The sequence below is a fragment of the Rattus norvegicus genome, chromosome 2, assembly GCF_021556685.1.
Source record: "Rattus norvegicus strain SHRSP/BbbUtx chromosome 2, alternate assembly SHRSP_T2T, whole genome shotgun sequence".
Classification (NCBI taxonomy): domain Eukaryota; kingdom Metazoa; phylum Chordata; class Mammalia; order Rodentia; family Muridae; genus Rattus; species Rattus norvegicus.
In genome coordinates, this window is record NC_141535.1 from 85,306,417 (window position 1) to 85,332,744 (window position 26,328).

Sequence of the window (26,328 nt, forward strand, 5' to 3'; positions counted from 1 at the left end):
GCCCGAGTCTCACAGGTTTCCCACATTAAAACTCCTGTGGTGTACATGAATTTTGATGAATTTGTTCTGCAATCCTAGAGGTGCAATGTGGAGATACTCAAGCTTTCTTCTGTAGTTGGCTGTAACTCTGAGAGCACCCTGTACTGATCTATCTTGCCTCATTATACTAGTAAAAATATTGTACTGTGCCAACCCCTTTCCATTGAGAGAATCATCATAATTATTTCATATCCCTTAAGCATCTTACATTCTTTTTCTCAAGGAAAGGGTTGCTTAAGTAAGAAAACAGTATTTTCTTATACTGTGACCTGACAAACATTTCTATTTTAATATAACTCTACACCTAACAATGATGCTTATGATGCTTTATTCAACCAAGCATTACGTCATTATAGTGATAGAGACAATTAAAATCTGTGGGGTCACAACCCTCCAGAGATTGTTAAAAATCACTCAAAACTTTACCAAATCATGTCTCTGTGAGTTCTGTTCATTAGTAGGAGTCCAAGACAGACATTCTACTTACAGAATACCTAGGAAGGAGAGAAAAGTTTGTGCTATGAAATGAGTCTTCATCTAGCATCAAAGCAAGCATGGATTCCAGGCAGACCTTCTCTTCTGTGGCACCGTCAGCCTGCATTCACATCCCACATAGAGATTCCTCGCTATCCCAAGATGCCATCGGAGCAGACACAAAGCCTCCCTCAGTGTGCAAAGCTCACTTAGTGTGGCACGGGGCACAGGCCTTTTGTTCACGGATTGGGAAATGTGCACTGAGTAGATGTTTTGTGGTGGTAGGAGATGATGTGGGAGTGGTTTGGAAGGAGGGGAACCATGGGGCAAGGAATGATAAAACTTAGTAATTCCTCTTTGGTCTTCCTCCGCAAAAATCTGCCCTTCTCCTCCCAGCATTTCTCAGATGCCAGACTTCAACATGAAAACAGTACTCCAGACAAGTGTTTCACATTCTCACTAGGCAAATCTCACTTGGTGGATCCTAGAAATACAGGGGAGGTAGACAGAGCCTTGTGATGAGCTGAAAAGAAACTGAGCCAGCAGCTCACTTGAACTTGACCCTCTACTCGGTCTTCGAGCAATGGCACCTGCATAAGATCACAGGGCTGGATGAATATTCACACACAATCCAAATATCCTAAATAAAGATACTCAAGAATAGACTACAGTTTATGAGTCATTCTGCCTGAACTCCTGGATCAGGAAGAGACTACTCACTCTGCATGGACACATGCCAGTTATGGCTAAAAACATAGCAATCAACCAGCAACTGTAGAGGAGGCTCTGTGAGCTGGCCTTTATTTCCAGTGGGAAGTGTAATTCATTTGTTTGGATGAATCTCACGCTTCTCTGTCACGGGTAAAATCAACTGGACTTTGTCATTTGACAAGGAGAACTAGATGGCTAGCAGACCTTAGCAGGCCAAGGAGATCCTGTTAGGGTAAGTAAGGCCTTCAGGGGCATGCTTTGAGCTCCTCCTGGTTTCTTGAAGGTCTGAGGCAGCACTCGGCACAGCTGGAGGAGATATGCTAATTTGTATTCATAACAAACAGAGAGCTTCAGTTACTTGGCTCACATATGAACATTTCCTCTTTTTCTTCCTGATAGTCACATGCATATATAGCAAGAATCCCAAGAATTAAATTAGAAAGAATTTCCAATGAAATTAATTCTTATTTATTACTCTAGACTTAAAATAAAGACATTATATGATTCTTGTTCACACTCCATGAATCCTGGTATGTCTTTCTCCATGCCCAAGGTAGCAAATATCTGTAGTGGATCACACATTTGGTAATGGTGAATGGTTAGATGCATTATTTAAGAGCTATATCTAGGTTTCTTTGTCTTCAAAACACATGTGTAAAATTATAAAGTCAGATATGTGCTTTCCTTTAGTGTGTTTCCACTCTTGATCTGTACTGAATACACCCTAAGATAACCCATGGTGGAAGATATCATTAGGAGGAAATCACATTAAACATTATTGAGGTGAACTCCACTTGATCTAAATAGCAGTGAGGGCATTTGAAGTTTTCACAAGTTTGCGTCTCCTCTACTATGCCCATTTCTCCTGCTCATCCCAGATTCTTCCTTTCCCCTCTCAACTCCTTCCTTGTCTTCGAATTGTTTTATAAGCTGGATTTTCTAGGCTGTGGAAATGCGCCCCCCCCCAAAATACAGTATTCTTGAATGGCAGACAACAGAACCAAGCTGAAAGTAGTGGGCCTAAGTGCTGTTTTATTTTCTTTATTTGTACAACACAGTTCCTTTAAATAGTCTTCAGTTTAGGTTTGTTTATACCTGTCTTTTTAATTCCATATTTCCCAAAGGGAAACTAGAAACAAAGCCACCCTTTAAGAGTTTTGAACTTTAAAATCAGCTTAACAGAAACTACAAAAATAGGTTGTCCAGCTAAGCTCAGTTCTTATCGAGCTCTGCAGGGGGACCGGGTGAGGTGAGACAAGAATGTGTTTGAGAAGAAGATAAATCCTTACAAGTCCTGATCACTCTTTCAAAAGGACATATGTAGAAATGACTGCCCAAGAAAAGACAAGCTAGGTTTAGCAAAGCCACCACTACGGAGCAGCTGGCATTCCTCAAAGTGGAAGAGGATTCTGTGAGGCTATGTGATCTGATGGTACTTGTACTAACACTTGGAGCACTCATGCAGATCATTGTTGGTAAAGCACAGTGTTCTAGTGCCTTCATAGAACCCATTCAAGCCATAGGTGAAGACTGAGTCGAGCGAGGACTGCAGAAGTAGCTCTGTTGGTAAATGCGTTCTGCATGACCAGGGAAACCTGTCTGATCCCCAGAGTTCACATCAAAACCTGGTTGTGTTGGTACAATTCCTGTAGTCTCACACTAGGGAGAGGGAGGCAGGGGCATCCCTGAAGCTTGTTGGTCAGGTAGCCCCATTTATCTGGAGAGGCCCAAGCTAGTGAGAGGCTGTCTAAAAAAATGAGATGTTTCCTAAAGAATGATACCCATGGTTGACAGCTGGCCTCCAATTGAACAATTATGTGGACTTGTGCATACACCACAGAGACAGACAAACAAAGAGAGAAGGAGGAGACTGAGAAACACCCCACAGAGAGAGGAGGGAGGGAGGGAGGGAGGGGGAGAGAGAGAAAGAGAGAGAGAGAGAGAGAGAGAGAGAATATAGAAATATACAGGATACAACATTGTAATGATATCAAGAACCTTGGTGTCGAGTTGAAAGCCAGCATTCCGTTCTATTCCTTTCACTTGTAGCAAAGATGTTAGAAATTCTTAATGTGTGGCATCACTCCAGCTTTCTCAAACTATTTCAATAAGCAACTTAATATTCTGAACAGATTTTTTTGTTTGGTTGGCAGACATCTGTATCCCCACCCCATCCTGACGGAATGGATTTAGCTTTTTAAGTCATTTGGAATCCCACGGGCATTTATTTGGAATTTTATTTTTAAAGCTCCCTCAAAGCAAAGAGTAATTTCTAGTGAACACGTGTGGAAATATTGTTACTATGGACCTTCTGTGAATATTAAAACCAAATCTTTCCCAGTAGCAGTTTGCATCCCTCCCTCCCCTTGTATCTGTGCTTCCACATTGCAGACAGATAAAATAAAGGATTAGAACGGTATTAAAAGGGGCTTTTCTTTAAACAATTAAAGTAATTACACAGTTAACGACTCTGCAAGCATATTGCGTGCAAACATTGTACTAGATGCTAAGTGTAACGTCCTCAGCAAGGCCCTTCAATGCCATTGCTGTGTATTGTGTCCAGCGACCAATGAGGAAAAAAGTGAGGGATAGAGAAACAAAGAGATTGGACTTAATCTTTCTAGTCGGTGTCTAGTCAGTGTCTAGCCCACATGTCCATACCCCAGGGTATGGTCTTTTTTTTCCCCATTGTCCTTCATGAATGTCAAATCCCCAAGGATCCTAATGGCCTGGCTATTGAGCTTGAAAGGGAAAAGATGGATTGGACCACAAGCCTTCCTTATCAACGGCTTGCCAATTGGCTATCCATCTTCATTAGCTAACATAAAACCAATCCCAAGACTCCATAAGTCTGATCAATGCATTTTTATCTGATATGCCAAAAATTTTATGACATAGTAAAAATTTGATTCTATGAGCCTTTTAGTACATGAAAAGGTGCTTATCCGTCAAAGTAGCTATATGAAGTAAAGAGAGAAACATCTATAACTTATCCTTTTCATATTCTTTCCAAATCAATAAGAATATTTCTGTTTTCCATTAGTGACATACCATCTTGCTTGGCATCTTGACTCCCTAGTTCCCCTTCTCAGACCTTCACAGATAATTTTCTGTACTTAGTTCAGGTGAGCATCCTGCAGGTCAGAGCCTTAGCTCCTTGCTTGCCTTCCAGCATCTGTTATACCCTGCTATCATGTGCAGCCTATGATGAGGAAGCAAACTGCTGACCCTGGGATGAGCTTCTTGCTGTCTCCAGGTCCTTGGTTTCTGGTGTGAATCTCTCTGGGGGGACTCCCACATCCTTGCTCATTTCTAAGATGTTTTTGAAGCTTGTGTAAATGTCCCTGGATAGCCCTGTCCCTCGTCAAATTTAAAGCGGAAGCCATGCCCAGCGCAAAGATGCAGTGAAGTCTAATTCTCATATTTGGTTGAACCACATGTGAGGAGTGAGATGCGAGAATTTCTCTCATTTTCACTGTTATTCACTGGCTCCCTGTGCCTTGAAGAGACTGTGGTCAGTTGTTTAGATCCCCATGGCTTCCCTTGCGTAGAAAATACACCAATCGGATGTGTATTTTCAGTGAGGAATGCAATGTTTACATTGCATTTGAAGTTTTAGGTGAGCACTGATGCAGAATTAATAAAGTATATAAGTATTAGAAGAGCCACTCGAGTATGGGTGTAGCCATTTCCCCACATTGTGTCCATTGACAACAGCAAGTCAACCAGCCAGTTCCTTTATTGAACTCTTTAGTTGCTGAACACAGAAAATTCCAAGGTGACTATTCCTACTGAGAAACATTGGCCTAGATTTCGTCAGTGCACCCAGATGCACTTTGATGACTTCACTACAACCTAGAGAGGGAGAACAGGTGATAGTCCTATGTTGTTGAAAGGCAATGAGTTCATAAATGCAGCGGATTGGCCGAGATTTCCCATCCATTTGAATGTAAGAAGTAAATCCCAGCCTTTCTACTGAAGAATGTGAGCCTCTCCCTTGGAAGTCTTTCAGGTTCTGCCACCTTTAAAGACAGATTCACTGTGTCTTCTTCAGCTACCAGATTAGTCATTCTTTTAGCATGGATTCATTGAAAATGCACTCTGGGGCAGCCAGATTTTAAATGCCCAAGAATAAATTATTGAATTACATTACAGGTCTCCTGTGAGAAGTTGTATGGTCACACAAACATTTAATCAATTAACAGTAATTAGGAAAAGCATTGATGAATGATGAGCGCGAGCCTGCCACAAAGAAGCCGAAAGTGGACTTTAAAGATGTTCATGCTGAAAGGCTACATACACTCAGTAGCTGGGGTTGGAGCTTATGGTTAATGACAAGGCTTTAGGCAGAGGTGAAGGAAAGACAAAGGAACCAGTAAATACACAGTCATAGAACAGGGAAAGAGTCTGGCTGTTTGAAAGTATGTAAAGGATTTTGCAATGCTCCTTCCTTGTGCTAAAGTGATGGAGAAATGGCATCATCTAATTTCCATCTACTAAAATCCTTAAAGTTAGGAAAGTGTTATCAGGTAGCAAGATTGGAAAAAGGACACTGGAAAGGAAAACATTATATTTGGATGTAGGAGTGACATAATTGGGGGTGTATGTTTATTGTTTTGTTATAGTAATCAGAATTTATGGTAACATGAGAAACGGAATGAAGAATAATTAGGGTGTGTTTAACAACTGAGGAAGCAGCACCTGAGAGTGAGGAAGAAAACCGAGGCAGGGTGGCTGGAAAGAGTGGATCCAGAGGGAAGACCCTTCTACTCTTCTCAGTGCTGGGAAAATTCTTGGGGAAAAGCTTCATCCCCAAGGTTGGGCATTGTTCACCAGGGATGATGGTGATAGCGATAATAACCTAAGGGGTTTTCTGATCTTCATGTCGTATGTTGGGTTAAATCCTTTGTCTCCCTGATCAAGAATTTTACATGAGATACTTGGATTAACTTTATATCCTCTGTCACGGGCAGCTTCTTGATGGAGACCCTGTATACTGATCAGGCACATGGAAATCAATGTCATCCATCTGCAAGGAATTATGACTCAGCTCTTCTATGCTCACCTCCCCAAGAACATAAACTCAAATAAACGTGAGAGCCACATGTACCTCAGTAGATGCTCCCTGTTCTCAAGCAGAAATACATGTAAGATGGGAAGATAATTGATAACCTATCATTATCCTGTATTCAGCTGTTCAGTCTGAAGCAGCAGATACCTCTGCCAGTGCCTGTGCAGCCCACAGTAGCTGTGTGCATCTTCGTACCACCCTGCCCAGTCTGTGTCTCATTGTGTCTCACTGCTGTTTCTTAAACTTGTCTTCTTGCTAAAACTAGCACTGCTTATGAACTCTCTTTTCTTATGTGCCCTGCTTTCCCTCTGAGTTTTCTATGGGATTCTGTTAGAACCTTAGCACTTTCTTGACCCAAACAGTTTCCTTTCCTTACACAGCATTGACTGGCATATGTATGTATGTATGTATGTGTATATATATATATATATATATATATATATATATATATATATATATATATAATCTGTGTGTGTGTGTTTTTTAACACCATACTGTTTAAAGCCCTTAAGCAGTTTTTAAAAATCCAATTTTACAGCACATCATATAAGAAACATCCTGGTGTCCCACCATCTGATCATTCCTGAGTTTCAGTCACAAATATGTTTTACAATTCTTTGAACTTGACATGCATGTCTGCTTCTCATACCTTACCCTTGTTGTAGGTAACTTTCAGTAATCATCTATATTCTCCCAGCATCCCCTATTGATCCATCCCTGCTCACATGCCCACCCCCACCCCACCTTTGTTTGTGGTATCAGCTCTCTCTTCCTGCAGAGTTATCTGTTTTCATGAAATGTAGCCAGGCCACTTGTCTATGGGATCTGCATCAGTAGATTCAACTGAGTATCAAAGATGCTTCTATACTAAGTATGTACAGACTTGTTGTCATTTATCCCTAAACTATGTACTGTAATAATTACTACAACCCTGTAGATACTGCGGGTCACCAGCAGATTGTTTAAAATATATAGAAAAGTATGTGGTGGCTGCATGGACTATGGTGCTATTTCATCTGGGGATTTGGGCATCTGCATATTTGGATATTCATAGGGAATCTGGAATACATCTCTCTCAGATACTAAAGGACGACTCTATCTCTTTACTTCCAACTTGTATTGGAATTATTCATCTGTTATCGTTCAGTTGGCTAAGAATTTCTACAATGCAACAGTTGGCTTTAGATGGCCTTTGTAATATCCAGAATCCTCTCTCATAATAGGATCTCTGTAAACATTAGTTGAATGCATTTTTCAGTTAGAACAGCTCTCTCTCTCTCTCTCTCTCTCTCTCTCTCTCTCTCTCTCTCTCTCTCTTCCATTTTCACTAATAGCTTAACAGTGCCTGTCTTATGATATTTTCTTGGCATAAAACCGATGAACTAATGAGATGAAGCTTAAATTTATGTTTCATATAGTATGAGTGTTTTGGTATTAAACGTAGATGGGAATGTCTTTGTTCCTACTTGTCATGGAAAAGCATGGATTTACTTTTCCATTTTAGGATTGTTACACTATAGTAATTTTTTAACACTGATATAAAGGCAGTGCCAAACCCACTTTATCATGATAAGAACTTACTTCTCTGAGGATTGTGGTTATTTGAAGGACATGCAGGGATTGGCTGAAATGTCCACAAAGGTCATCTTATTTTGGCCGTGGCCACAATCAGAAATCTAGAAATGATGAGAATTGTGAGATTGTGAGTTTTTTTTCCAATACCACATTTAGAATTGACAGATCTGTATTTTATATGTTCATTTTAAAATTGGCCAACTAAGCATGTGGATTGCATATTAGCGTGACTATAGATTATAATGGTATTTGTCCAAACACCATTGAAGATAGATAGCTCAAAATAGTTATAGATTTGGAAAGTCTTTGTGCAAAGAAAATCATTGAAGCCATTGAAGAGAGAGATAGTTTGCAAAAGCAGTAATCATTTCAAAAGGACTCAGAGGTCTCCAAAACAAAATTTGCCTTGAGTTGCCTCGTATAACTACATGGTAACACTCTCCTTCTGAAGATACCAGAAACTTTTGCTACTAGACATAGAGAAGTCATTTTAAACTGACTTGTTAATTTCTTTCCTTCTGGTTAGTTTTCCTAGTGTCTGAAAGTAATATGTAGACTTCTGATTAAAAAATAGGTAATGGTCTTAGATCTTAGCCAGTGCCTGACACCTGCATGCTACAATACCAATCTGCCAGGTAGGGTTTGCCCACCAAGTACAATAATGGCATGACTGTATAAGGTAGCTGATTTTCAATTAGATTTAATGCCTGTATCATAGGAAGCAGTTTTATGCCAGGCACTATATTTATGGTTAAAAGTCCATGCTCCAGTGGCCCCACACGCTTGCACTTATGGGCAGCACTAACTGGCTTAGGAGATTTCATTATTATTATTATTATTATTATTATTATTATTATTATTATTAACAATAGTATAATAATAATAATATAAATACTTGAAGTTGGAAGGAGCATGTTGTGGGACCTGGGGAGAACTAGAACAGGACAATGGGGTCAGATATGATCATATTTCATTGAATATATGTATGGAGTTCTCAAAAAATAAAGAAAAGAATTAAAAAGCAATTAAATACCTTATAATTGATATTTGAGCATATGTGTGTGGAGTCTGATCTTCACAGCTACAACATTCTCCATGTATAATTGAGAAACCTAATTATCTGTCATCAAAATTCATTAAATCGTTGCCACCAAGTAAGAACCTGTATGGAAATACATAGAAGAAAGTTGGTGTATTTTGACATATAAATTAGCTTTTAAAATATACATTCTTCTTATTTTTGAGAAGTGTATACAGATTTTCTTAATGGGCCACCTTAATCATACTGGTAGCACTTAGGGAATGTGGTGTACAGCTGTTTGCATTAAAGACTTCAGAGCTACTAAAGATTGTGTACAGTCCCTAAGGAGTCTACCACTATCTCCCCTAAACTTTAGCACTTACCCAGGGTGTTAACTAATCAGCATTATACCTCCTAGGGGAAACCCCTGGTGTGAAGCACAGCAGAACACTACAAATGACTGAGGAAGGGGAATGGTTCTTATAGACCTTGACAAACCCCCAGGTGATCACTGCTCTGTGCCCTGAGAGGATGGGCGTGGCTACCATCTTTCCTCTTGGCTATATGAAAAGATGGGATGGGCGTGGCTATAGTCTCCCCCCTCCCCCTGGGGATAGGAGAGGCTGGGATGGGCGTGGCTATAGTCTCCCCCCACCCACTGGGGATAGGAGAGGCTGGGATGGGCGTGGCTATAGTCTTTCCCTCCTGGGATAGGAGAGGCTGGAATGGGTGTGGTTACTGTCTTTCATCCTAGGAATAGGAAAGAATGGGATGGGCGTGGCTACCATCTTCCTTTGGAATGCTAGAACCTGACTTTCACCACTAAGGAAGTTTATGGAGTTTGAAGATCTCAGCTTGGAACATCAGTGGGCTATCACGGCCTGACCATCCTGCCAGCTTCTGTTGTGGACACAGACACACCTGGTGACTTATTACATCTGAATACTTATTATAGAACTTTAGACAGAAAAATCAAACTGGAGTCTATCCTCAAATTGGGTTTCTAAATTACATTAGAGGAGATACAGAAAAACTATCTCACAAATGTATCATGTAGGCTGCTAGTGTCACAGTGACAGATTTCTGTGGGACTAAGTATCATGTCAAGTACTTTTGGATAAGCATAAAGAATTGTAGTGATAAAGTTACCTGAGTTAAGTTTTGTGTTTTACATGACCTTTGAGCGCTTAGATGGGGGAGGAATCAGCATCAATGAAATGAGAACATAAAGAGGCAGATATCTCCCTAGCCATCGTCTTAGCCATGGTCTGTCTGTCTTTTATTACAAAGAGAAAGCAACACATGCTTCTTGTTACAACACATTCAAAGCAGGCAGGCCCAGCCTTTCAACAAGGCTTTGTTAAAATGGGAGGGATCAGGAGTTAAGCAGATTCAGGCAATTCATTGATGAAAACACCATTGCAGGTAAGTTAACAGACCCAGGATCGCCTAGCAGCCTTGAAGTGCATCTTTCCACCTGCACGTATCACTTGAATATAAGACTCATGATGGGGCCACCGGTTGCTTGATTGCTGGGAAGATTGAATATGCAGACACCAACATCACTTCTGGTCATTTGGGTATATGTACAAGCTGGAATAATTTCTCTCTGCTCTTGTCCTGCCAGCCTTGTATGGTGTTACACTGTTACTGCTTTGTAACTTTGTAACTTCTTGTACCCTTTGCCCTCCCAACATGCTGCCAACCCTAGTTTCGTGGGAGTGACTCAGTTTCACAAGTTCAGATGCTGCGTTGGGATAAATCCATAATGCTGCTGTGAAAGTTGGTAGTGGGGACTCACATTCACAGTTAAACTTTCAGAGTTATCCCCAGTATCACTTATAACGAGCCTTGAGTTTTTGCTGTTGACATTCAGAGTTGTAATGGGGATGTGCTTTAGCTGAAATTCTCAAGTCTATTGAGAACTGTGATGCCTGCTGGCTAAGGTCAAATGCCCTTTTCTGACTAGATTGGAGGCAGAAAAAAATTAGCATTTAGTAACATTTTCTTTTCAGAATTCTGAGAGAAATGTAAGACTAGCTGATGTAAAACATAATTTGCTCTGCTTCCCTTATTTTGCTGCTCATAAATTCCAACCTCCTTAGCTTCCCTGCATGTCCTAGATGGCGACTTGCAAGTTTCCCCTCATTTTTCATTTCTGTTTGTGTCATTTTTTATATCATCTCATTTGCTTGACTTAGGACATGAAATTCCAAGCAAATACATCACTGTGGTGTGACTTTGAAGAAAAGGTCTTGTGCCGAACTGTTTTGAATTCCTCTCATGTTAGGGGTACCTGTCATGTGTTTGGGTTGTGCTTCTCTCTCTCTCTCTCTCTCTCTCTCTCTCTCTCTCTCTCTCTCTCTCTCTGTCTCTCTCTTTCTCTCTCTTTTGGTCTGAAAGCTAAAATTTATTACCGAGTAATAAAAGTCTGTTTCAAAAGTGTGGTGAATTTGTGTGAGTTTGGTCCTTTTCAATTAACCATTTTGGAAATAGATCTGCCTTCCTATCATATTTTCCTTAGAAACAATTATTAGGTTGCCTCTCATGAGCAGAGGTGAGTTACTTATGGGGTGAGAAGACATATTGTTCTTGTCATTCAAATCCAACTCCAAAGCCAGGCATGGGAGACATGGGAATTCACTTCAGCCAAACTCAAAATTTGTTTGTCCTTGTTTCTAAGTTTTCAAAAGACTTCTGTCCTAACATGCCTGGTGCTGTTAGTTTTTCCTTCTTGTCCTTTTCCTGTTGTCTGACTGTGCATCTGCAGTGGCTTCACTACAGTCTCTTTATCTCTACCCCTCTCAGGCCTTTAATGAAACCTCTCTTAATTACTCATCTCATAGTCAATGCCCTCCACGTGTTTGAGTGCGCATACACACACACACACACACACACACACACACACACACACACACACACACACACACAGGAAGGCTTATGGCAACATAAACTCATTCTTAACAGAAGTTTAGAAGCGATCCTGTGATACAAAGCCAGAGCAGCAGCAGGGTGGTATACCCTGGAATTTTATTGAGGCCCCTGTTCTGTTTCCCTTACTTTTGGGTGCACACAACTTCTCTGAGTGTGGCTCTATGAACCCCCAGCCTGTGTCCACATTGCCTCCTCCTGTGGGAAAATTACATCCCCTCACTGTCCCAGGTCAAAGCCTAGACTGCAATCACATCTGTAAAATCTTCTCTCTGACCTCACAGTACTATTTCCAGGCCCAGGCTGTTGGTGTGGATGTTTTACAAGAACAACATTTATCTAGCCCAAGAGTTTTATACTTTCAGACCCTGCTCTGTATTTTACAGTCTACTCATAGCCACACACCAAAATTCATTACTGTATGTAATTAATTTACCCCAAATTAAACTCATTTCATGGGAGGTTGGTTGAGGATGGAAAATCTGACAGTTAATTGTCAAATTATAGCCCATCTCGTAACAAAGAAGCTACTGCAAATAGAATGAAAGAATGAATTTAATAAAAAAAGTATGCATTGTCAATGGAACTATATAGATGTGAATATTTTTTAAATCACCAATTCCTGGCTTTCTTTAACTTCAAACAGTTTTAGTTTTTAAGAGCTCTTTGTAAACAAAAATCCTGCTAGTAGGAATAATATTTTAAGACCTCTGGTATAAAAGTAATAGGATTGCAATATAAATGAAGAAAGACTTGATAAAAGAAATGACAAAACTTCTTTGGTTGTAGGTGACTCATTTGATTTACAAACGGAATTTGCAGGGTGGGCAGAGAGAAGCCAGTCAAGTTAAGATTTTATTAAATATTAGCTTGACAAAGGATATATCCATAGTTGTTACAAAATTCTCATTTAACATCTTTACATAACTGTAAGTAATGCTTTCCTCAGCCAGAAGTGTGTCACCCGGTATGTATTGTTTTAAAATGTAAGAGCAAAACATGACCGCCAAACATATACCAGAAGATACATTTCAATGTCCACTTCTCTCAACTGAAAGTAAAAACTCTTAGGAACAGGAAAGTACAAAGCTCATGAGAGGTGCTTCCCAAATATCTTGAAAACAAGTAGATCGATATGTTCTCAAGCTGGTAGTAAAGTCAATCTTTGTAGAAGATGTGTCTCCAAAAGTACTTGTGTAAGAGTTGAATAATGAATTCTGAGTGGCTCACTGAGCATAAAATATTTCCCCAGTAAAGATGCATAATTTTGTCTTTATAAGCGCTCTGGCAAGTGTAGAGTGCCCACTCTATCCAAGATTTCCAGAGGAAAATTAATGAGATCTCAAGAATTGTTTGTTTTCCTGAAGCCAATGTCAGAAGGAAAAAAAAGGAAAGAAAAATATAAAAGATTCACAGAGAAGCTGGAAACAAAATCCCATATATTTGCATCTATATTGGCTATTGATCTGAGAGTTGATGCCAGAAGTACTTTGGTAGGATTCAGCCAGGATATTTGATAATAAAAAAATAAAGTAAAATAAACTGGTGACAACAGCTTTGGTGACTTTACATTACAATTGAGAAATGATCACACAAAATGAAAACTGAGACAGTTTTCCTGAAAATTTAAGACATTCTAATAACATCAATAAAATACAAGACGAAGACAGACAAAGGCACATGGGACGCCTGCATCACCACCTTCCCCAAGCTATGAGTGCTGCTGCCCCTTCCCACAGCTGCTCTACACTGTCCCCCAACAAGGTCCTTCGGGTTTCTAGCTAGATACAGTCCCTTTACAGCTCTTTACCCACATTGTGACAGGAGTCTCATCACGTAGCTCAAGAATTCACCCCTGTACTAAGGGCAAGCTGGTTTATTTCCACTTACTTTCTTAACATTGTTAGCTCGTGATTACCTTTTCTCCTCAGATATGTGAAAGCAAGTGTTGCCTGAAGCCACGCGACTTCACCATTGTGAAGACAACTATAATTCAGGCTTTGTTATACCAAGTTACTTATTCCTAAGAGTAGCCCATATGCCACTTTGATTTTTTTTTCAATTGTTTTAGGTCTCATGCACGTGTCCCTTAAAGCATTCAAATAATCTTAGGCGACTCACTTATGTTTGATAGTTTTCACAGCTTAATCCTTTCAGGATACCTGTCTATAGATGCACAGTAAATATTATTTCAAAAAGAAAATCATAATTTTTACTTGCTAGTTTCTAGCAAATATATTTACACTATCTGTAACAAGGGGCATAATTAAATGTTTTTAAAGACACATGTTTGGCAACTCTGAGTATAAGGAGCGTCGTCCTGGTGCTTGGCTCCTGTGATGTCAGGACTTCTGTCTCAAGCTTGACTGAGCTCCCATGGGGTCATGTAATGAGGGGACCATACTTTCAGGAACTTCTGTATAAAACTACTCATTCCTCCTGCAATTGGAATTTCACTAAATTCAAGCTCACAGAATGGACAAGACCATGTTTCAAGACAGACTTGTTTGGATTCATAGAAATAATCTATTGGAAAGTCTGGAGGCAAGAATATTTCTCTGACCCTGTAACTAAGAGCCACTGCTGTGACCACCCTTCCCTTCACATACGGTTTTTATTAACGGAGGCTTCTGAGGTGCAGCACCTGTTGGACTCCTCTATGCTGGCCTCCATAACTCGGGTTTCTTCACTAGAAAGTGTAATACTTCCTGACATAGGGATAGTCACTAATTATTTCCATTCCCAGCACCATGGCAGAAGGCTCACGCCTGCTGAGGGGTGCGTCTATGGGAACTCCCCTGTCTCACTCAATTCTTCTATCCCCTGGTCCAGTACTTGGAGTGGCTCAGTCACCAGAGGCAGCTATTTCCCCAAATCCCTGGTTTATCATTTGTGCCTCCCAATATCTCAGATAAGCTTTGTTGTTGTGGCATCCGGAGGCCTTTGTTTACTGTACAGCCTGAGGAAAAGGAATCCAATGTTGTCTCAGATCTCATCCAAACATAACTGAGATTCCAGGATGGCCTTATTTCCAATTCCTTATGGTACGCATATGTATGATTTCAGCAGTAGAAACCAGAGAAAAGCAAACAGGTAAGTAGATAGTGCGAGCTCTTGAGACAGGAGCTCCAAGCTATTTAGCCTCACACATTCCTAAAGCTTTATTGTTGCACAATACTGACCCGTAGCCCAGCTTTATCCTTATCTTCTTTTTTATGAGTGATTTACAATATCAGTTAGATAATATAGTCACTGCTTTGTCATTTTGAGAATCTCTGTTCTAGATGATCCTGTCCCCTCTTCATAAGGCAGGTCCTGTGGACTACTTGTCCAAAGTTAGGAGGAACTCTGTTGGTGGCCATATGTTATGAATTCACTCAGCCAACTCAGAGGCTTCATCTCCCATGTGCCTCTTCCTCATGGTGGCGGTTGGGAGCCGGTGGGATGGTCTGGAGCCAGATTTGTCACTGGTGTAGGACATTCTGTATTCATTTTTCTAGCAAGTATCCAGTGATTGCTGATGTGTGTGTGTGTGTGTGTGTGTGTGTGTGTGTGTGTGTGTGTGTGTGTGTGTTTGCTCTAGGTGCTATATGTTATATATGAGTGAAACAGGCAAGTTAGCCTCCTGACCAGGCACAGATTGGTATACAGGACATACACATTGATGCTTTTGTCTTTGGGATTTAGGGCTTGTTTTTGGTATTTTCTCCATTGAAGCAAAGGTCTAACATGCTGCACAAGTAATTAACACTGAAGTAAATCCCCATACCAGACAGAAGTTTACATCTTTATGATTATAAATACTTGAGCATAAGTTTGCAGGAGATATAGGCCATGGCTATATAGGCTCCTTGAGTCAGAAATTGAGGTCAGATAGTCCACAGGCTACATACGAGGCTGGCCAAATCAAGGCTGCTTTCAATGGCCATGCGAAGAACCATAATCCACCTGGAGCAGAATGGACAGAGGTAGTAGGAAAGACGATAGAATGTTCTAGATACCTTTGGTTTCCATTGCTAGTGTAATGGGGATGGCAACAATGGGACCCCACATCTATGAAGAAAGAGAACTCTGCTGTTGTATCAAAATTGGTCTGTGCTTGAGTTCTTAACACCAGCCTAGCAAAAGCTAGGTCACACCCTGGCCAGGCAATTGTTGCATTAGAGGAATCACAAGCTGCTTAAAATCAATACTTGTTCTGTGACTGGGTTTTAAAAATGAATACTTTCTAAGACATGTGAATCAATGGATTTTGTGATTAATTTATACTGAATGCCAACAGCTCTGACTTTAGACATATACAAATTTGTAGGCTTCAGGTATGAATCACAGCAAAAAGAAAGGAAGAAAGGAAGGAAGGAAGGAAGGAAGGAAGGAAGGAGGGAAGGAAGGAATTGACCACATGAGTCAAATAACCAAGAAGCATTTAACCTGACAGTCCCAGTAACAGGATAGGATAGGCTCAAATTCAAGCCATAAAATTTCAGTGTTAGTCAACCACCTGAAATCTGTGGGACTTTGGCAAATACCCAGATAATATCTTCATTCAAAATCTTATAGTAATTGTAGTTATCATATGCATTATAGACAGTTAAGTAAGATAAATGTGTAAAAACCCCCTCTATGGCAGCTAGTGCCTAGAAATTCAAGAAATTGTCAGTTTTTGCATTGGATTTGGGAAATAATTTCACTCAGAGCAATGGCTCTTATTGATGTATCACTGTCCTTCCAAATGTGACATGGTACTGGGTTTACTATTAGCCACCCCAGTCAAAGCCACCACACATCTCAAATTGCGGCATTATTTGGAAATAAATTGTGTACATGTACTATAATTAGTATGGGGTCATCATTATTGGTTTGTACTGGGCTCTGATCCAGTGGCTAGTGACATTACAAGAAGAGGGAGATGTGATTCAAATACAGGAGAAGGCCTGAGAATTCTAAGTGTAAGACAGGGAATACCCAAGACCCTTTCCCTGCTAAAGGCTAGGACAGTGGCCTAGACAGTCTTCCTCCTACTTTCTAAAGGAGCAATCCATTACTGCCCTGATTTAAGACACTCAGCCTCCAAATGTGTAAGAACAAATTTACGGGTTAGGGATTTAGCTCAGTGGTAGAGCGCTTGCCTAGCAAGCACAAGGCCCTGGGTTTGGTCCCCAGCTCCGAAAAAAAAAAAAAAGAAAAAAAAAAAAGAACAAATTTACTTTGTTAAAATCATACAGTTTGTTATACAGCCCAGGGAAAACTACAGCATTATCTATACCAATTAAGAAAACAAATACACGAAGAATATCCAACACGCTTGGAGCCATTATGTATTTAGCCAAAGTGACTTTGATTTGGTATTATGTTAAGAACAATAAAGGTCTCAATGTATAGTCATTAAAAATATTTTAATACTTATGAGAACTCTAAGAGTAAGACATCACTGATTTGCATATTGATGTTAGTCCAGTAAGATTTTTTTTAAAAAGATATTATGGTTTTTTGTTGTAGGCAGATATTAGAGAAAGAAATTAGAGGAAGTTCCTTTCTAGCCTCGTGATTTTTGAGGAACTGCCCATGGGAAATAGCCGCTTGACATAATCAGGAGGCAAATATGCTATGGATCCAAATGAAAATGAAAAATCATATTTTCTGTAAGACATAAAGACAATGTTGAGCATTGGACAGCTCTCCCAAAGTGACTAAAATATTTTACCTCTGAACAATTAGATTTATGTCACTCTGGAACAGACATAACTGCCAAATTAAGGTAAGTAGTGAAGACAACCACATTCAAGGCTGGTTAGAATTCAGACACTGCAATCCCCACTAGTTTTGAGTTTCATTTAAGTTTTGCTTGTTTTGAACAAAGGTATGGCCCCACAGTCCCTGACAATTTGTTTATAATAGTGGTGACATTGTAACACTCTCCAGTGTGCCACAGAAATACATGACATAAGAATATGGATGCAAACATATGAAAAGTACACACACACACCCACAAAGCCCTCAGGTGGTTGTTAATTTTTGGTGCTGTGTAATTAAACCAGTTTTTTTAAATGTTATCTTTTGCCAGTATCTAATTAGCAGAGCCATCTGCTGAAAGAGCAGTGGCCCATCTGCCTGGAATGTTGTTCTCCTCATTGTTATGAAAAGCATCCACCACTGCTCGTCCCTGTCTAATTAACTTCTCTTGCTGTGGAATGCGATAATACACAGCTTTGTTTATAGACTTCTGAGAACTGTGGATTCGTATGTATGGAACAAGTATAGAAAGAGAGCCAATCTTTTTCTTCCCAACATCTGACTTACTCTTGAGATCACAGCTCCATTTGTCATGACCGGAGCATGTCCCTGTGCAGAGTAACGAGTTGTGTTATAGTCTACTGTGAAACACCAGATTGTTTCTTACATCCCTGGCTTTCTATAGTCCTAAAAGTCAGTCTTCTGTTTTCCTGTATGCTTCTCTACTGATGGGATTGTGGCATTGCCACCTGCCAAATATTGAATGAGAATGCTTGTAAGCCCAAGCAGACCCCTGGCCTTGAGATACACCACCATGAAGCTACTGTACCAGGAAAATGATGCAGGTGCTGTTGTGTGCTCTGCTAAAACCTGACGTAAACTCTTTTATTTAAGATTTTGAAATAATTTTATTTCATAATTTATTACACACATATTATCTATCTTCCATCTAGCAGGACGTAGCATACTTAGTAGATAATTAATGAATATTAAGTGGAAAAAAGAGGTCATGTAAGGAATCACAGCAAAACTTTTAAATCTATTTAATATCACAGAAGATAGTTAAGTGTCTTTGTAGAAAAATGGGCTACATCTAGGAAACGTGTTTTTATAAATGTAGATTTCAAGATCGTTGATTCATTGAGTATCTATGTATACCACTATTATTGTTTGATGCTTGCTTCTGACATGTTAAATGAACATTAAACATTGAATAATAGAATATTCATGTTTCTTTTCTCTCCTGTAGTAGAAAAGACAAAAGATAATAAAAAGTAAAGATTTTTTTTTTAAATTTAATTTTGAGAATGTATGACTGAGTTGTACTGACGTTGGAAATGTGTAATGCCTTAGCATTTGTTTTGACTGCCAGAAAAATAAGTTAGGGGGTGGAGGCACAACATAGCTAGAATGAATGTGAAGACAAGTATATAGAACACTTCCTAAGTCAATTGTGGGCCAAATTGCTCCTAAACCATGATACACATACTAATAACTAGTTTCGGTGAGACTATAATGAAGTTTGAGACAAAGACCTTTCATCCATAAGGATGGGTCCTTATAATAAAAGGCATACATGAGCTTCATGGAAAGCTGAGCTTGAATAAAACAGTAGAAACTGAGAAGTAAACTCTAATGCAGTATAATTCCATGTACCCCTCTGGCCTTCTCCTGTGGAAACATGTTTTCCATAGCTGCCAGAGGACCAAGTGGGTGAAGTCTGGTGAACGAAAAGAAAAATGTTATGAGATTAATCCAGAATTCTTAATTCTTTTGTTAATCTATAAAAGTCTCCTTTGCAACTTCATTTTTGTACAGTTCCGCGATACCTAACAACATGTGTCCCTCCCTATCTTCTCTTGGTGAATTTCTGCCACTAATATATAATCTTCTTTCCCTCTATTCACGAATACTGTGAAGCCATAAAAAAATATAAACAGTCATGCTTTCTAATTAATTTTGGATTTGAGTCTTGTTAAAGGCTGGTGATAGAGAAGAAGCGCCTCCAGAAGCTTACCCTCTACTTCAAATAAGAGAAACATCAATATGTCCTATCTTACTATTGGTCTAATAAACGTGTGTGAGTAGTTGCTGTTTTTCAGAATTCTGGACAAAGTAATGAAATGTTTATGAAAAACTCACTCTTTTTTGCTATTTCTTTTCACTCTTTGTCCTTGGCCAATATTTATCTTGAAAATGTGAAGGCTACTTGAGCGCTGGCTAGAATTGAGAAGCTGTTTGTTTACCAGTGGCAGCAGCAGTGAGATCTAAGAACATTGATGGCATTTGATTCATATTTCCTCTTAATCCTGAGGCTCACCCTGCTGCCCAGACCTCTTATGTTTATTCAGGAGACTATTGATATTTTCATTTATTTTTTTTACATTCTTCTCAGATTTCCCACTTGATAAACAAGGGCTCCATCCTCAGGTCTCTGTTTAAGGTCCCACCAGGTCACTCATCCTAAGCATAACTCCTCTACAGCCCAGGCAGGCTAGAAATGCATCATCCTTCTTGTCAGACATACATCAATATGTATGTCTTGTGTGTCTCTGTGTGAGCACCTCCTCCACTGAAGTTTTCACCATATGGACATGCTCAGAGCTGCATCACTGGAACCCCTCTTTCTGTTCAATGGCATCAACCCCTTTGGTAATATAAGCTTAAATTTATAATAAGTTCTTTGTTGCTAAAGGAATGTATCAGCTCTTTGATTCTGTTTTATATTTAAATAAGAGCAAATATGCAGCGGGAGTTTTCTATGAAGAGATGTAAGAAAGAGGGAGCATATAAAAGGTCACACAGGGGTAACAGTGACTTTATTTTCATTTTTGGAATGTTCACAGCACAGTGCTGTGTGTCCAGCTCTGTGCTGGCCCCTTCACTGTTGATGGAAATATTTGCCTTCCTGGATGGAATCCAAGGTAGTTCTTGCCTGAGACACTGATTAGCTGCACTTTCACTGTCCCCAATACACAGTGACCCAGGAAAGAATCTTAGAATTAACACTCGCCTATTCATGGTCATCCACACTGACAGCGTTCTTGATGATTTCACATGATCATAATAAACAGACATGGCTCTGCTCCCGTTTGAGGAACAGCAAGGGGGCTCTGTGTGGATTGCTCTCTCATGGTCTCGTGTTTGTTGAGACGGATAAGCCACCCTGCACACAGTTGTTATGACTACCTTTGCTGGGTGCCAGTGTTTGGCAAGAGCGCCTGACCTTATATTCTCCTAAATTTTGGAGAATCGAGAAACAATTCTTCCTGGTGGTTGGCGGAGGCCAGTATTTTCCTGCATATTAGTTTACTTTGGTTTATATTGGGTTGAGTCTAGTTTCTTCTCTGACATTTTCTGACCTAGAAAGATTGTTCCTCATAAGTTTTCCTGAAAATATCTTCACTGGTCCATAACTGAATCTTCAGAAATCTAATTTTAACAGCTAGAAAAAAATTACAACAGGAGGATATGAAAAAATACCTAGACTTCCCACATAAATGTCTACATACTACAAAAATAGTAGAAAAGAACAATAGTTCAATGATTGAACTGGTGTTAAGTGACTCAGAAACTTATGTTGTAAATCCCCTCTGTGTTCAAAACTCGAGTTACCATCTTAAGTATCACAGTTCTCTTCGTGACTGGATGTGCTAATGCACCTGCCAACTTGATCAGTCTGGGTTAGATTTGAAAAGTTGGCAAAGTACTAAACATCACGGTTCTAAATGGAGCTAGGGGTAGTGTGGAGATTGAAAACAGTCCCAGTGCTCTGCACATGAACCAGTCATGCCCTGACTGGCATGTATACAAGTACCGTGGTAGCTAGACTATGCAGAGTTATGCCTGGCATTATCCATGCATGTTGATGACTGCAGTAAGCTCTGTGTCTTTGAATGATTCAGCTCCAATGATGGCTGCACTTTGGTTCATGGGGAAATGTGGCTATATGCAAAGGGGCAGAGTTGTCCTAATGGCCAAGAGCATGAGGACCAATACAGCAGATGCAGTGAGCAGTAGGAAGTGGTCCTCATCTGTGTTTCATGATCTCCATTACTGGGACCTTATCCTCATTTCCCAGAAGCAATCAATCTTGTTTACCAGTAACTGAGTCTAAAGGCACTGCCAGTTTGACATGAAGCAAGTTCTAAGTCATTTAAATGTCTTAATTTGAAAGTCAAATGTGAGCCCGTGACTTGATACTCTATATTTGGTATTAATTTTACTCAGGACTGAAGGTGCTAGCATAAGGGTCCTCTGATAGGATCTAATCTAGCCACCAGGACCTCATTATTCCCCCAACCCCCGTTTCCTCAAAGCCCTAACTTTTGTTTGGTCTCTTTGCAGGCTGTGCAGTGGGAGTGTGATGAAGCCACGAAGAAGGCCTGTTACAGCAAGGGCAAATCGAAGGTAAGGACAGAGCTATGTACAGCTACCCCACGTTGCACTGAGGACTGTGTATAAGGTATCTGTTCTCTACAAAGTGAGGTATATGTGAAGAAGATATACTTCATGTTTCAATATTCAATGGGAATGAGTCACAAAATCATGCATTTCACACAGGATCAAAAAGCAAACTAAGACCTAATTTATCCTTTGAATCACTATATAAGATTCAAAATAAACTCTGACATTCTCAGAAAAATTAAAGGACAGAATTTTAAAGTAGAATTTAATTCACCTGTTATATATTTCGTAGTTAACTACAGAAAGTAGTTGAATACTTGTATTACCTTGTAGTACCAGGAGTGCATGGCCTTGTACATACCAGACAGATGTTGGATACTTGCTCAATAAAATCATTGCATCAAAATTATACTAGGTATATTCTTGATGGTTGCTCTATCTTTGTCAGTGCCAAAGTCTACATTCCCAAATTCTCATACATAGAGCACTGAGAGTTGAAGATGAAGATGGGAGGGCACTCTCATGCTCACATGCAGACCTCTCACACAACTAGGGTTTGGTACAATGCACAGGACTTTATCTTTCCAGGAACCCCGTCTACCTGTAGAAAAAGTCTTTTGTGTCCTAGGGAAATTACCCTGTAGCTACTCCTCAGGCTTACTGCCCCTGGATCTGTTGCTGGCTCTGCCTCTCCAATGATGGCTGCACTTTGGTTCGTGGGGAAATGTGGCTACATGCAAAGGGGCAGAGTTGTCCTCAGGGCCAAGAGCATGAGGACCAATACAGGAGATGCAGTGAGCAGTAGGAAGTGGTCCCCATCTGTGTGTTGATAAGGAGTACAATGCTTTGCCTTTTCCTCCAGTTTTGGTGCTTGCTCCCTGCCCTTTAGAAGAAAAGATCTGAAAATTGTGTGGTGATGCAGATCTCAGGGATACAGAAGAGTAAGTGGTGGGAATAAAGCATAAACTTAGCAGGAGTAGAATACACAAATACAGAGAGGGAGGGAAGGATGGGAAAGAATGAGAAGGAGGAGGCAAAGGAGAAAGGTGAGGGAGTCATGGAAAGAATCAAGAAATTGATAGACACTGGATATTAAATATCGAAGGATATTTAATCATCAAAAATACCTCTGAGCTAAATCATTAAAAATTTACCAAACTATACTAGTAGCTCCAGGTTGCAAAGAAGCAGAATATGAAATATTCCCAAATAAAAGGGTGTAAAATGATATAAATAAAAACATACCAGAGGACTCTAACTTCCTTAGAGAGTTTTATAAAACACAGCAATGTTTGGAGATATGACTTCTATGTGGCCAAGGCCTCCCTGTGATGTTGAGGCTCAATATAGTGACTGTGCCATAGAACTGGTGTTTTTCTCCTCTAGCCAAGTTTTCCGAGCATGAACCATTCTCTTGTGTGACTCTTCCTGAGGCGTCATGAACAAACATCTCCCAAACCTCAGGGAGTTGTACATGAACATTGGAAGTTTCCTAAATCTTGCATCCCATCATCTTCCCCTGACTTAGGAAGGTCACAGTCTTGAAGGGATGGGTACCTTCCCCTACAGTTCCTATAGGTTTCCCTACTTAAACCCTGTATCCTAAGCAATAAGCTAAGGCAGGTAGGCTCCATGGGGAGGAGATAGTGATGGTGAAAGTCACTGTTCACTGGCGGACACACTAGACTTTCTCTCCAGGGTCCCAGCTTTAATACAGCGCTTGATCTAGTGACGCCATCATCTTCCAGAAGGCCTGGGCACTGAGTAAACTTTCTCCTCCCTTAGGGTGTTCCTTTCCTCCCCCTCTTTCCTTTTTATTTTCACTTTGATTTTGGCAACTTTTTCTTACTTCTTTTCTTGTTTTCTATGTCTTGGATTTGCACCAGTAAGCAGATATCTTACAATGGGTTTTGTTGACAAGTCACTGAGTCTATGTCTATAAATGTGGTTTGGGGTTTAGATTTTGATAACCTCAGACCTGAACACCCTGTCCCCGTACTGTCCTCAGGACTCAGGAGAACCCTATTATCACTTGAGAATTTTCTGCTGTCAATCCCCTATTTCCATGACCATTGTTGCTGGCCTTCCTGGCTCAACTCTTAGGCTACCGCTTTTGTATTCCAACCTACATTCCATCACTTATCAGTCTTGAAAAACCCGGTGGCCATCTGTCTTTACACTGTCAAGCTGTGTTAATCATCCAGTCCTGGCCCACAAGCTATGCCAATGGTTTCTTTATGGCTCTGGTGCTGCTCTGAAGCCCTTTGGCACACAAAGTGGAAGTCAGCAATATTGTGTGAGTAAATGAATGCACTAAGGTTACTATACAGCTTATCACCCTCACCACTTTCGATGATGGGGACCAGACTTTTTCTGAGGATACATTCTTTCATACGGCAGGTTTAGCATCTCGCCTACCTGTGCCCACCATGGCATGACAAGCCAAAGTAACCAAATTTTCTCCAGACATTTGGGGGTGTGTGTCTGTGCTTTCATTTGCTTAATATATGAAAATGAGAAGTGTTTTCATTGTTCGATTTTTCCTAGCTCCTGAAGTATTCTCTTTTTGTATTTTACTAGGAATATACTTACATATTTGGTTCACAGACTTAAAAAATGCTAATAGTTAATTCTATTCCTCTTCCTGGACTTCAGTCTCTATGTGGTCCTTGTGAGTTAGAAAAGAACACCAAGACGTATTCAGCCATGGGGTTTCTGGAAGTGTCTCTGCAGCACAGTCTATAAGCCCTTAATCAAAGCATTCAGTTAGTTTCCATTTTCTACTGTATTATTGCTACTTAGGGAAATTGCTCAACTGAACCCACCAGTCCATGTTTCACCTTAAGCTGTGACCTATGGTAATTTTGTATTTAGAAATTAAATAAATGTGTTAGAATGGTATCGTTCATGCCCAGTAGGTAATATACCCCTGATCCAATGAAGGGACCAATTGTCAATACAATAAATTGAGTTTCCTTAATAAAAATAAAGGAAATGAGAAAACAAATGTACTTACATCAAATCATCCTATGATATATTTCATAGATTTAGGTTTTAATGGACTAAGGATAATGGCAAATTTGGGTAGTTATATTAATTCTGACTGTGCCTGTTGGATCTTTAAGACATATATTAAAACAAATGAAGATATATTTCATACACTATATATTATATGCAAGATCAATTATATTTTATTTTAGGCTGCATTAAGTATAATGATGAATTTATCTAGAGTTTTAAAAAGCCGTGTTCCATTGATAACAAATTTAGTTTATGCAGCTGCTATTGAGTAGGATCCCTGCCTATGATTCTAATCCATGGAGAGGCCGAGTTAGGAACATTAGAGTCCTTGAGAGATTGGAGACAGCCTGATGTAAAAGTAAGGCCCCAAACAAAAACAAAAGAGAAGAAAACCAAAAAACCAGGAACAAAATGGTAGCTTCATTAACATGTTAGAATAGAAACATGGAGCAAATGATGCCTATATTCCCACCCAAAAACGTCCTATTTCTTTAGTTCACATCTCTCTTTCTTCCCTCAAATGGACCCTGGCATGATTACTATCCAGTGAGGAGCACAAGTCCAGCACCCTGGACACATAAAAGAATGAAAGCAGGACAATCACTCATAATGGGAAAAAGCATACCAAGAGTGCTATCAGTGGGCGGGCCCTGAATTCAGATTTCAGACATCCCAAAGATCTCCAGGCTGACAGATTCTAGAATATGAGACAAGTAATGTTTCAATTTACTAAAATATAGTGTCTCTTTGGAGGGATGGAATTCGGTCTTTTCATAGTGGTGATGAATTTATAAGGAAAATTCAAATACTTTAATAAATTTGCGTGTGCTGTAGTATTCTGAGAATGTGCACAGAGTTACAAAGTCTCCCTTCTCCCTGTAACAAAAAGAACAATGGAAAAATGTGACATTTTAAAAATGCAAACAATGCAAGCATTTTCACTGAACTCAGTTTGTTCCTACTCTTCCAAAAAGTTGCGTGTGCTATAATTGTGTGTGCTACAATTTGATGTGCTATATGGCACAATGCATTTCACTGCCCAGCCACCAAGATATGATGTCTGGAAGGAGGTGGCTGAACCTGCAGGGGGCTATTTCCTGCACCCACTTCTTCTCTAGTGAGAGCATTCCTCATCTGGCTGCTGAGCCCAGGATAATAAATGTGACGACTTTTCTCCCTTGGCATTGCTGGGTCAAGTGCAAGCAACCTTCCATGTAGTAGGGGCATGAAATTTATAATCTAGGGAGTCAAGGTCATGAGAAGTTACCCAAACCTTTGATTAAGGCTTGCAAGGAAAGTAGATGCTGAGATTGCAAATTCTGAATAAGGTCCGAGCTTTAATTTA

At 39.9% G+C, this 26,328-nt stretch overlaps 1 protein-coding gene across 2 annotated transcripts in view; it reads left to right on the top strand.

Annotated features, from left to right (window-relative positions):
* The window catches only part of Sema5a (semaphorin 5A), a 437,483-nt gene that overhangs the window by 259,788 nt on the left and 151,367 nt on the right, over positions 1-26,328 (top strand). For both annotated transcript variants that reach the window (NM_001107659.2, XM_087621852.1), the window contains 1 exon segment: positions 21,903-21,965. In NM_001107659.2, coding sequence (NP_001101129.1) covers positions 21,903-21,965 — 63 coding nt within the window.